The following is a 12863-nucleotide window of genomic DNA, read 5'->3' as shown; positions in this document are numbered from 1 at the left end:
ACTAGCTAGATCCTCCAGTAAAATGTTGAGCAAGATGGTGACAGGGACATACCTGCCCTGTTCCTGAACTTAGATAGGTGAAAGCATTCAGTGTTTCAGCAGTAAGTATGTTGTTAACTGTAGGATTTTTTTTTATCACGAAAGTGTGCTGAATTTTGTAAATTATTTTTCTGCATCTATTAAGATGATCGTACTGTTTTTTCTTCTTTGTTGTTAGGGTGTAGAATTACACCGATCAATTTTGGATGTTAAACCACTCTGCATTTCTAGATAAATCTACATGGTCATGATATACTACCATTTTTATATACCACTGGATTCAGTTTGCTAATATTGTATTTAAGATTTTTGCATGTATGTTCACAATATAAATTTCTTTTTTTATAATGACCATCTCAGGATCTAACCTCATAAAATGAGTGGGGATGTTTTCCTCTTTTTCTACTGTCTGGGAAAGTCTATGTTAAGATTGGAATTATTTCTTCCTTAAATATTTGGAAGAATTCATCAGTGAAGCCATATGAGTCTTTTGTGGAAGGTATTAAATTAAGATTCAATTTCTTTAATAGATATAGGACTATCCAGATTTTCTAATTCTTGTTGTTTTAGTTTGGTCAAGACTTCAAAGAATTTGTTCACTTCACCTAAACTGCATAATTCATTAGAATAAATTTGTTGTTTTTATATCTTCCTTTTGTTTTAATATCTATAGGATATTTAATGATGACCCCTTTATCATTCATCATATTGTACATTTGTGCATGCCATCCATCCATCCATCCATCCATCCATCCATCCATCCATTCATCCATCTTTGGGTTTACCTGAGCTTCCTCTCTCTGGCAGATGCTGAATTCCAACTTTTGTTCCCTAAGTCCTGCAAGGTTTTCAAAAGCTTTACTCAGCTTCTCAGTCTATCAGCTGTCTCTTCTGCAACTGGTAGTTTCTCCTAAGGGAAAAGCAACCCCAGATGCCATGCTGACCTCTCTAGGTTTCCTACCTCTCCAGGATCTTGGTTCCCTAATTCTTCACTGCCTTGATAGTCCTCTGATGTTTTTATGGAGATATTTTTAAAATATATTTTGTCGGATTCATCTGGTTGTTCTTGTTGGGGGAGCTGGTCCATATATTTCCTAGTATGTCATTATCAAAAGTAGATGCTCCTTTTAGGTATTTTAGTTAAACTAATAGCAGACATTTTAAAGATGGAAATGCTTAATACTTCATGATTATGTCTAATTATATAAACACGCAATATTAAAATCTAGTCATATTTCTCCATGGTATTGGTTATTTAAATTGTAGTAAAATGTAAAATTTATGTCTTTCATTATCAACAAATCTTAATTCAGTACTTAATAAGGCCCTATATTAACTGTAGGTAATACAAATATAAAGGGATTCCTGCAGGGGATACCAGTCTGTGAGTACAAAATGAAAGAAGGCTTCCTGGAAAGGGTAATACATGAATTAAGCTTCATTATTCTGTATTTCTAGTGGGATGCAGATTCATCTGAATTTAGCAGGGGATTGATAGGTTACAAAGTGTTGCTTTCAGAAGATTAATATGGCATCAGCATGTATGATATACTGCAGGTGGCAAATCTGGAAATGAACTTCTTGAATACAGGGTTTATATTATTGTTGTCGCCATCCTTATCATTATAAAAGCAAACTACTATTTACTAAGCACCTACTATTTTCCAAGAACTGAGCTAGAATATAGTAAAATTTCATTATGTATTGGTTGGTTGACTGACTGGAAGACCCAATGAGGGCCATAGATTCCATGACTATAATTATTTCTTTGCAGACATCCTCATTGCCCTTGACATAACTCTTCCTTTTCTTCAAACGTGCCTAGAACAAAACTGCAATCTTAGTTAAATATAACTCTACCTACTGTATGCCTAGATCCACATAGCTGAACATAGCTGGTAAACACACATGGAACTATGCTGACTGGTCTCTCCTTAAATTTATGATTACTAACTTCAATGAACCCTATGCAATCCTACTAAATTTTCTTAACCCAATAACTCTTCCCAACTCCTCTATTACTGTTTTACATCTCTTTCCTGCACAAATCCCTAACATCTCCACTCTTCACACTCGGAGCTCATGAGCCTGATTCTTTTTTTGTAATGAGGAAATAGCAGCATGCAGTGGAAAATTTCCACATTCCCACTACATCTATTAATTTACCAGATAGTTTAATACAAATTTTGCCTTTCTTCCAGTTATCATAAATAAACTATCTGTGTTCTTACCTTTTTCATCTCTGAATTGAATCTCATGCACTGCTACCTACTAAACAATATCATTCCTGCAATTGCCCCACATCCTTCCTGCTTCATTAATTTCCCCCTTGCTACTGAATTATCCTAAAATTTCCCCCTTCTTAAAAAAATCTTGTGATCTCATAAATCTCCCTAGCTACTGCCCCATTTCTCTGCTTTCCTTCACATCAAATATCCTTAGACACACTATAATTTTATCATCCAATTCTCCTTGATTCTCCTTTAACCAGACTTAAATACCATCTACTCCACTGAAACAACTGTTGCTGAGGTCAACAATGACCATCACATAGCCAAGTCTATTCTCAGTCTTCATCTTACTGTCTTACCAACTATATCATTTGACACAGCTGATCCTTCTTGATATATTACTCCCCCCACTCCGCCCCCTTGGAATCCAGGATTGTCTTGACTGTCCTCCTATTATACTGTCCACTACTTCTCAGTCTCTCCCTTTTCTTCTCAACTCATGAACTTTGGAATTCCTCAAAGTTCAATCCTCAGACCTCTTCTCTTCTCTTCCTTCATTACCTAGGTGACTTCATCTAATCCCTCAGCTTTAAATATCATCTATGTGCTGATGGCTCTCAAAGCTTTATTTCTAGCCCAGTATTCTTCCTTGAATTCTAGATTCATGTATCTAACTGACTATTGAACATCTCCACTTGGAAGTCTAACGGGTATCTCAAACTTAACATGTCCAAAAAAGGCATCTTTATTTTACCGCTAACCTGTTCCATCCAGTCTTCCCTATGGCAGTGATAGCAAACTTTATTCTACCAGTTGCTCAAACCCAAAATTTTTGTCATCTTTGATTCATCTCTCTTACATAACCAACATCCACTGTCAGCTCTATCTTTGAAATATATAATCTAACACCACTCAATCACTAGTTGTCTATTCCAAGTCACCATCATCTCTAACTTGGACTAAGCAGTGTCTCCCTGAGTCTTCTTTTACCCTTCTGCATAATAGGCAGAGTGACTCTCCTAAAACAGAATTTGGATTCTATCATTTCTCAGTTCAAATCTCTCCAGGGCATTCTTACCTCACACAGAATAAAATCCAGTCTTTACATCATCTGGCCTCCTACTACCTCACTCTTCATTCCAGCTACCTGGGCCTCCTTGTGTTCTTTTAACATGCCAAGAAGACTCCTGCTATTTCCTCTAACTGAAAGACTCTTTGCCCATGTAAAGTCACATGGCATCTGTGCCGGTTTGAATGTATTGTGTCCCCCAAATGCCATTGTCTTTGTAGTTTTGTGGGGCAGACGTTTTCTTGATGGTTAGATTTGCTTGGAATGTGCCCCACTCAGCTGTGGGTAATGATCGTTTTGATGAGCTGTTCCCATGGAGGCGTGGCCCCACCCATTCGGGGTGGGCCTTGATCGGTGGAGCTATATAAATGAGCTGACTCAGAGAGAGAAAACTCAGTGAGTGCAGCTGGGAGTGATGTTTTTGAAGAGGAGCAAGCTTGCTAGAGAGGAACATCCTGGGAGAAAGCCGTTTTGAGGCTGGAGCTTTGGAGCAGACACCAGCTGCCTTTCCAGCTAACAATGGTTTTCCGGACACCATTGGCCATCCTCCGGTGAAGGTACCCGATTGCTGAGGTGTTACCTTGGATGCTTTGTGGCCTTAAGACTGTAACTGTGTAGTGAAATAAACCCCTGTTTTATAAAAGCCTATCCATCTCTGGTGTTTTGCATTCTGCAGCATTAGCAAACTAGGACAGCATCTTTCTTCCTCTCCTTCAGGTGTCTGCTCAAATGTTAACTCATCAGAGAAGCCTTTCCTGATCACCTATATAAATAGCACCCTTTACTCCCTTAATTTTCTTAGCCCATATCTCCACCTGAGATATATATGTGTGTGTGTGTGTTTCTTTATTCTTTACTGCATGTCTCCCACTCTCTATAATGTAAACTCCTTCAGTGCAGAGTCTTTATTTACTTCTATATTCCAGTTAATAAAACAATATCTGGTACATAGTAGGTACTTGATAAATTTGTAGTGAATAAATTGGTTCAATGAATACACTTCTCTCGTAGTGAAGAGAGTCTAAGCTAGAATATTAGCAATAGGAATGAAAAGAATGGGGTGAGAGAAAAAGGCCCTCAGGATGAATCAAAAGTTTGTAGCCTAAGTGACTATGAGAATGAAGCTCTACTGAAAGAAATGGAAGTACAGAGGTGAAACTGTCTGAAAGGAATTATTTTCACTTTTATTTTAGCAGTCTGAAACAATCAGAGGATAGTCTTAGTGTTCCAAACATTATGACACAAAGGAGCAACAGAAAAATCAGAAGAATTCTGATGTAAGATTCAAAGCTGGTTTTCTCTTTGACCACCTTCAAGCCAAATCCATTAAACTTTCTTCAAGAATCATGCCCAATGACCATTTATTTTTGATACCTTTCTTTTCTTTGAGCGTCCATAAGACTGCATTACAGCTTCTATCTCAATGACCATTCTTCCATTGCCCCAGCTCCTCTTTCCAAGCAAACTTAGTCCTCAGTTCTTGTATTCTTCAGTTATTTCCAAAATCTCAAGTTTCTAACTTTACATCTCTAATCTGAATTACTTATTCCCATGCTTTGCATTCTATTTTTCCTAGTTAGCTATATACAATATTTTCACTAAGAGTCTAGGACATGTTTTCTCGGATACATAACTAATGTGTTTAGTCAAATTTACTTTCTCTTTCTACCCCTAAACTGACACATGTTCTTCATTTCATTAGAGTAACTCCACTTATATCTCACAGCTAAAATACTTCATATTTTCCTCTTTCTTCTTATTTGCCACCATATTCTGTAATTTTTTTTTCTCTTCAGAATACCTCTGGGTCTTCATCTTCATTTCTATATCTAATCCCCAATTCCAGACTTCTTATTTCATTTTAAGTTCACTATAACAACTTCCTAACTGGTCTCCTTATCCTTCAGGCTTTCTTCTCTCTGGCAAAGTGGTTCTCAAACTTTAATGTCCATAAGAATTAGTTGGAAATGTGATGGTTAACATCATGTGCCAACATGGCTAGGTTATGTTTGATCAAGCCTGATCGTTACTGTGAGGGTATCTCATTGATTTAAATTATTAATTAGTTGATTATGTCAATGGCTGATTACATCTATGATGAATCAACAAAGGAGACTGCCTTTAACAATGAGAACAATCTCCTTATGAAGATTAGGTTGATGTGTCAACTTGGCCAGATAATGGTGCCCAGATGTTTGGTCAAGCAAGCACTGACCTAATTGTTATTATGAAAGACATTGCATGGACTTAAATCATCAGTAAGTTGATTGCATCTATGGCTGATTACATCTACAATCAACTGAGGAGACTGCCATCAGCAACCAGAGATGTTTCATCCAATGAGTTGAAGGCTTTAAAAGAGGAAGTGATGATTTTAGCAGTCAGAAGAGAGAATTTTCATCTCTACTTCATCAGGCCATATTCTCCCAGGGAATTCATCAAAAACCTTCATCGGAGTTTCCAGCTTAAAGTCTGCCACTGTTGCATAAGACAATTTTATAAAATCCCACAATATTTACAGATATTTCCTGTTGGTACCGTTTCTGTCAAGAAACACTCCTCATCCAATCAGTTGGAGTCCTAAAGGGAGATGTAAGGATTTCAGCAGTCAGAAAGAAGAATTTTATCTCTACCTTGGCTAATCAGCTTCTCCTGGAGAATTCAAGGTCACCATCGAGTTCCCAATTTATGGCCTGCTCACAGGAGCAATTCCTGTAATAAATCCGGTTCTGCTTTTCTGGAGAACCCTGAATAATACAGTATTCTTTAGGTATTTCTTGCATGTTATTTCTCCAAATAGATTATAGGTCATCAATGGGAAAGATTAATCATGGCCTCAATTTTTCCCTCAGTGTATACCATAAGGCTAGGTACATAACATTCAATAGATATTTATAACTCTAAGACAAAATATGAACTCTAAAGGAGAAATAGTAATCCTTTAGAGTTACTTTCCTGTGAGTCATTCTTATTACTGGGGAATAGCAGCTTTATTTTTTTTCCCCCTTACTAGATAAGAAGGTTCACTGCCACCTGAGTATGCTTAATTACAGCTCCAAGCTCTTAAGCACAAAGCTTATGTCATTTCTGGTTAAGTGTTTTTAGGTACAGTCTTAGGTATAAATGATATTTTGCTTTGTTGATTGGTTTGGAAAGCTTGACCAGGGATCTTGAGTTGGGATGCCCTTCTGTGATTGATGACTTCTCTGTATACATTTTCCCCCACACATTGTTGATGTGTAAATATGAAGAGACATCTCTTTGGGTGAGCACAGTGAGTTGTGCTTTTCTTTTTGAGGCACTTGAAAAACTTGTTACTTTTATTAACGCTCAGAAATAATTATTGGTTAGATACCATTATGAATGTTTTCAGAAAAGAAACAAATAGCAGTCTTAGAGTTATATTTATGTATTCTCATAGTCAAACTTTCATACAGAAACATTATCTTTAACTTGAATGGGAAAAGGGTTTGCATTACAGAAATCAATTTGATAGTGATTATTCTCCCACAGGAAATATGACTCATGGACCACGGACATAATGAAGAGAAAAGCAATAAATTACTTGGAACGAAGAGAGTAGGGAATTTTTAAAAGGTGAAATGAATATTTACTATGCTCACACTCATCAATTGCCTTATATTTCAGTAGGGAAAAAAATTCGTCCTAGGTCACAATACTAATGAAATGTTACTTTGCTTCTTAAATTATTACCTTCCTTCCCTCTTTCTGGCATACCTATGATTCACTGATAATCTCTCTCACCACTGGATGTCACTTTTGCTCCAAAAGAAGTCAACCTAAACTAACCTCACTAATTAGAATCTGATCTCTAAGATATTTATCTCTGAAACCTGGGAATAAATGTTTCTCTGTGAAAGATAAAATAAGTTCTTATAATCTGATCTGAAATCTGGCTTCAGATGCTTCTAGGCTCCAAACAGTACAAGGAAGCATAAGTGAGATTTCTGAAATCATCCCAAGTCATACAAAAACTTCACTGAAATCCCATCTATTCCCACATACTGCTTAGTACTTTTATGGACAGAAAGGAAGAAAGACCATGCACAGCAAACAAAGCCACAATACCATGAAGTGTTTATATTTGGGTATAAAACATTTGGATTCCCATTTAGTAAATGCTCTTTTTCTAACATCAATGCTAATATCTAGCATTATGGGAAGAGAAAAGTATTCAGAAACCAATAAAGTGGGAAAGTAATGACTTTTAGTCTACTCATATTGTCACTCCAACTATCAGACACATTTGTCAGTTGTATCTATTCCAAATTCAGAATATGTGAGTGATATACAAGCCATCTTCTCTTATGCAAATGTGAAAAGTTAATCTTTCCAAATAAATATACAGCCCATGAAGATACTGTTATCTATGCCTAGAAGCACCTTTCTCTCAACTCAGATCTTCTCATCTCCCTACAACCAATACTACTACTAAAGGAAATTATCAAATGGGGCATATCAAAGTCATTTATGAGGTTTTTTTTTTTTTTTATACTACCATGCTCCTTCCCCACAAAGCAAAATCCGATTTAAAAAAATAACTGCTGAATCACTACCACAGTAAGTCATGGTTACTGATAGGACCATGACCGTGCTACATTCCTTGGGTTTACTGCAGTAGGAAAAAAGTAGTAAACCACTGGCTTCAATTAATCTTCTGACTATGTTATTTCCATGGTGCCTTGGACTGTTTCCAAGAAAAAAAAAATTTTAGTTGCTGGGGAAAGTATGCCTACAAAGATGAAACCTATAAAAGAATCATGGTTATGGTAACTATCACGGCTGTTTCAGAAGCCATGGAGAGTCCCTGTTCCTCCTGCTAGGGCAAGGCAATACATATTCCTGTATCCCTGAGTTGGAAACAAAAAAGCATTTTAACCACCAAAGTAATCTTGCAGCTATTAGTTAGGTATAGTTGAAAGAGGCCTAATCACACTATGATTTAGGTGTAGGAGTTAAAAAGGCTTGTATGGGCTGGCCTGGAAACTTTATCCCTATGAAAAACAGTCTCTGTGGGAAAACACATGCTGGCTCTGAATAACTGACTTAAAAACAAAATTTAGAAATAAACCTGTTGAGCAGTTTGGATTTTCCCAATTTATCTCTACAAGGTTGACAGCAAAATGTCATGTTTAAATATCAAATTAAACATACCACTAAAATCTGTTTTATTATACATTTTATTCTTCTAAAATATGTAATTATGTTTTACTCTACAGAAATCATTTTAATAACAACCACTTGCCTTTTTCTGGGCAATGGCAGCTCTCTGCAGTTTCTCTTTAGCTTGATTATACTTGTCTTCTCTGTCTGTGATACGTTCTTGAAGCTTATGCTTTTCTTCCAACCACTGTATCTGTTTCTCTTCCAACGTCCTGCCAGAAGAATGTATGCAAAACATGGAAGTTAACACAGACTTTTAGGATTAAATAGCTATTATCACAAGTATAAGCAAATTCACTACCTGCATAATCACATCCATTATCCAACTGCAGGCACTCTTGCATGGCCACACAGTTGCTAATATTATCGTTATTGAGCACTTCCTATGAGCCAGGCACTGTGCTTAGAACAGTAAGGGTGCTATGATATTTAGTCTTCACATAACTCTTTGAGTTAGGTACTTCTATCACCTCCATTTTATAGTTAAGAAAACTGAGGCTTAGAGCAGTAGTTAATTAACTCTCAAGGACTCACACATAGCTACTGGCAGGACCAAAACGTGATAATCTGGCCTGAACTATGATAACCATCAAGCTGTAAAAATTTGGCCGATTAAAGCTGGTTGAGAATCAACCCTGGTATCAAGTATTAATGTGGTTTGTTTCAGACAAGAGTAAAATTCATGTAAATGATATTTTCAGGTAATACTATAACAACTTATATTTTTAAGTTCAGCATACTTTATATGATTTTTAATATCTTTACTGTAGACAGTAGAGATGAAAATAACAAACCTTGAGAGGTCAGATTACCTAAATTCACACAGATTTGGGTATCTTAGCCAGAACTAAAATTACATTCTATTGTCCCCTAGGTGGGCTATTTTCTTCTACATAATCCTATGAATAAAATTCAAAATTTAGTATTGAATTATTTAAATTTCTAGCTCCTCTCCCATTAGAATTCTTAAGCACATGCCAATCAAATACTTAAGGATTCCAAGATATAAATTTCTGCTTTTTGCAAAGTATAAGAAAAATTAGTTAGAGCCTTTAGAATGACACTGCATATTACAGGCAAAAATTTTGCTTACTTCCTTTTTTAGAAATTCAACCCCATAAATGAAACCATGAATAAGCCTTAAAATATGAAAAAAACAGAAACACTGAATGAAAAAAAAAGTTTTATACGGCAAGGTAGCCTTCAGAAGAACACATTTGAAAATAATGTTTTGTAAATTAAAATAACATCTTTAATACCAACAAGCTATAAAGACAAGCAAATACAAAATGGTAGTTTTCTACCACATCCAAGCAAAATTTTTCAGAGAACATAAGATCTTGAACATCACCAAAATGATCTACTCCCTATTAGTTTACTATACTGTCTATGATTAAGAATTTCAAGACGAAAAATACAACCAAACAAATGGTCTTTTTAAGGGGAAGATCCAAGAGAATATTTTTCTAATTCTGGGAAGTAAATTTTATACTACAACAACAACTTCGTTCTCTGGCATTCAGAAGAATAGGTTAAATATTTGAAGTAAGAAATTTGTTGCTTTACTCAATGAGTAAAAGAAGCTTTTCTTTGAAGGTTTTCAGAATACCATGTTTAGACAGAATTTTAAAAGGCATTCTTTCCTAAATGACTTTTTTTTTTTATTCAAGAGTCCATAAAGTTAATTCTATAGAAATACAAAGTACATTACCTAAAACCATTGTATCTATCAAATGTATTTGTAACTACTCCTCCAAACACATTTAACATGGGAATCCTCACTAAAAGAACTATGTATAATATCTGAAAAAGAAGAAACTGTTTATACACAAAAAAGAGACACACTACTTTTCAACTTCTTGTTGCGTTTTTTCAGCTTGGCTTCCGAAATTCCGGCATTCCTGTTTTAATCTCTCCACCATTTCCTTCAGCATTTGGTTTGAATTCAGCAAATCATTCTCTGACTGTGCAAGTGAAGTCACTTGGATCTGTAAACTACCAATTTGCTTTAAAAAGAGGAAAGAAGAGAAACAAAAGGCCATAAACAAATGCAATAAGCAATCAGGTGTGAGGGAGGCAGAAGACATTAAGCATCTTCCCTCACAAATGCCCCACCCAAATGGTATACCTTTGAGAATACCCTTATATGAAATAATAAATTGCAGCAGCCAGGATTATTTCTCAATACAATCGGGGGTTATTAAGAACCATATCCCTCAATTTGCCACTAATCCTCTCTCTTCTTCCCAAAATAAGCAGGGCAAAAGAGGTACAGGGAGAGGGGAGAAGGGCTAATGGCAGGAAAGCAGGGAGGTGAGAAAAGAAAAACTGACTATTAGACTGAGTCTCCTTTCCTAGCCTCTTAGGAAAGAATAGACTTTAAGAGCAGGTCAGATGGAAAAGCTGCTAAAGAAATCTGTTCTTTCACTCCTGCATATCTGGTTATCAGCAACCCCTCCAAGAGTTGCGTTCTGAGCAGTCAGGAATCATTGTGAATATGGGAAGGCTCACTCTCACGTCATCCTTAGGAGATTTACAAGCATTCTATACGTCCAGTGTTGGGCAGATGTTCTGAGAAACCTTATGAAGCCAGGGATTCCATGCCCTCTAGAGCCACTTATCAAACCACATATCACTCATGCTTTTTCTCCATCCTAATTTACCTTTACTGGAAGCACTTTTTTCTCATAAGAAGTAGCTAATTATCTAGCTACAGAATAACAGGCTAGAAAGATACACACTGCTTTAACTTATTCCCAAATGATTATCATTTGGGATACAGTTTCGCCTACTTCCCCTATGAGCCATTTTGTCAATTAATAGACAGTAAAATTCTCATGTTTCTTTCACTTTCTTTTATCTCTCTTAACCACTGCTGAGAGACGTTTGGGAACAAACAAAGTCAGAGACCCAAGGTTCAAAAGAAACCAGGTCCGTTATGCAATAAATCAAATAAGTGGGAAATAATTCCATTATTTCCTGATGGTAGGAGAGTCAAATAAGGCAGGGCTGTGTATGTCAAAGAGCAATTGTCAGCTGAATAAAGTAAAATGGTATGTCTCTCATGGTATATCTCTTCATTTTAGAATGAATTTCTCCTTGTAGAATGATTCATTATTTTTAACTATAGAGTTGCAAATATTAACTCTATACAGCTGACTGAACAAGTAACCTTCAGAGCTTAATACCACTCCATATCCAGAAAGCCCAATGTCAACAATACCATATAACTTTAGAGTAGCAAACATTATGCCCCCCCGTTAAGACTTAGAAATCATAACTGCATATGCAAAGCAGTGCCAGCTAGTATGTAAATATAAACCCTAAAAATGGAATTCTTATTATTTTGTAATTTAAGGAAAAAGTATTTTAAAGAATAAAAATAAAATAAAATTCAGAAAAGCACACTCTGTCATCCTTTGCTCAACCTTACATAAATCCTTCCTGAAACCAAGTAACTTTACTTAAAATACAAATTTCCTTCCAAAAGCACAACTCTTCAACTTCACAGGGATAAAATAAGAAATATCTAATAGAATAAGGAATGTAAAGTTACAAGTCAGTCACCCAACTAACTTAAATCCTGGAGGAACTCTCCGATTTTTAAAATTCAAAATACCAAACAACTGTCCTTTACACTGTAATTTAAAAAAATTCTGTGTTGGTCCCAGCATATAAATATCTTAAGAAAAGTAAGAAAACAACAGTTAGGAAAAGAAGCTTACTAAACTAAAGCATAAAAAGGTTTTAAACATTTTATACTTACAAATAAACCTCAATACTTAATCAGTCATGGTGATTAGATGTTCAGAACATTGATATGCAAAATTCAAACAAAGATGCAAAACACAGATCTTTAAAGAAACATGTAAAAAAAATAAAAGTAAACTATTTGCTAAAATCATACCTGTTTCAGGTCAGAATTTTCATTTTTTTCTTTCTCTGCATTTTCAATATTCACAAATTGTTGTTGAAGTTTTAATCTATAAACCACAACACAACTAAAGACATTATTAAGAATTCACAGTTCATTTAATTCACTGAATTAAGCAATCATTTTACTAAGAGCCTACTTACACCAGGCATAGTGCTATGCAAAGTGGCAGATACAATGATAAACATTCAGGCTTCCAGCAGTTAGGCTGTGCTCATATATAAATAAAATGTAACATAAATGACTGGTTTTGCTATATGAAAACCTACAAACTAAGGGCATATAGAAGATGAGAAACTAAGTTGGTCTAGAGGGAAAGAGAATATGGAGTTAAAAATATGATAGATAGGATTTTGATAAAACATAGGGAACCGGCAGAACAAACGGCCTTGGTGGGAAAGTGCGG

At 35.7% G+C, this 12863-nt stretch overlaps 2 protein-coding genes across 6 annotated transcripts in view; one reads left to right on the top strand and one right to left on the bottom strand.

Moving 5' to 3' along the window:
- CEP83 (centrosomal protein 83) overlaps nucleotides 1-12863 on the bottom strand; it is a 182259-nt gene that overhangs the window by 6649 nt on the left and 162747 nt on the right. For all 5 annotated transcript variants that reach the window (XM_037846054.1, XM_037846058.1, XM_037846057.1 and 2 more), the window contains 3 exons: nucleotides 12431-12506; nucleotides 10372-10529; nucleotides 8606-8735 (listed from right to left, as the gene is read on the bottom strand). In XM_037846054.1, the coding sequence (XP_037701982.1) occupies nucleotides 8606-8735; nucleotides 10372-10529; nucleotides 12431-12506 (364 nt within the window). The remainder of the gene's footprint in view (nucleotides 1-8605; nucleotides 8736-10371; nucleotides 10530-12430; nucleotides 12507-12863) is intronic.
- The window catches only part of PLXNC1 (plexin C1), a 173040-nt gene that overhangs the window by 154834 nt on the left and 5343 nt on the right, over nucleotides 1-12863 (top strand). The gene's annotated exons all lie outside the window — the stretch shown is intronic.

This window comes from Choloepus didactylus, chromosome 8 (genome assembly GCF_015220235.1).
Source record: "Choloepus didactylus isolate mChoDid1 chromosome 8, mChoDid1.pri, whole genome shotgun sequence".
NCBI classification, from domain to species: domain Eukaryota; kingdom Metazoa; phylum Chordata; class Mammalia; order Pilosa; family Megalonychidae; genus Choloepus; species Choloepus didactylus.
Note: the sequence above shows the minus strand (reverse complement) of the source record. Positions and strands in the feature narration are given on the sequence as shown.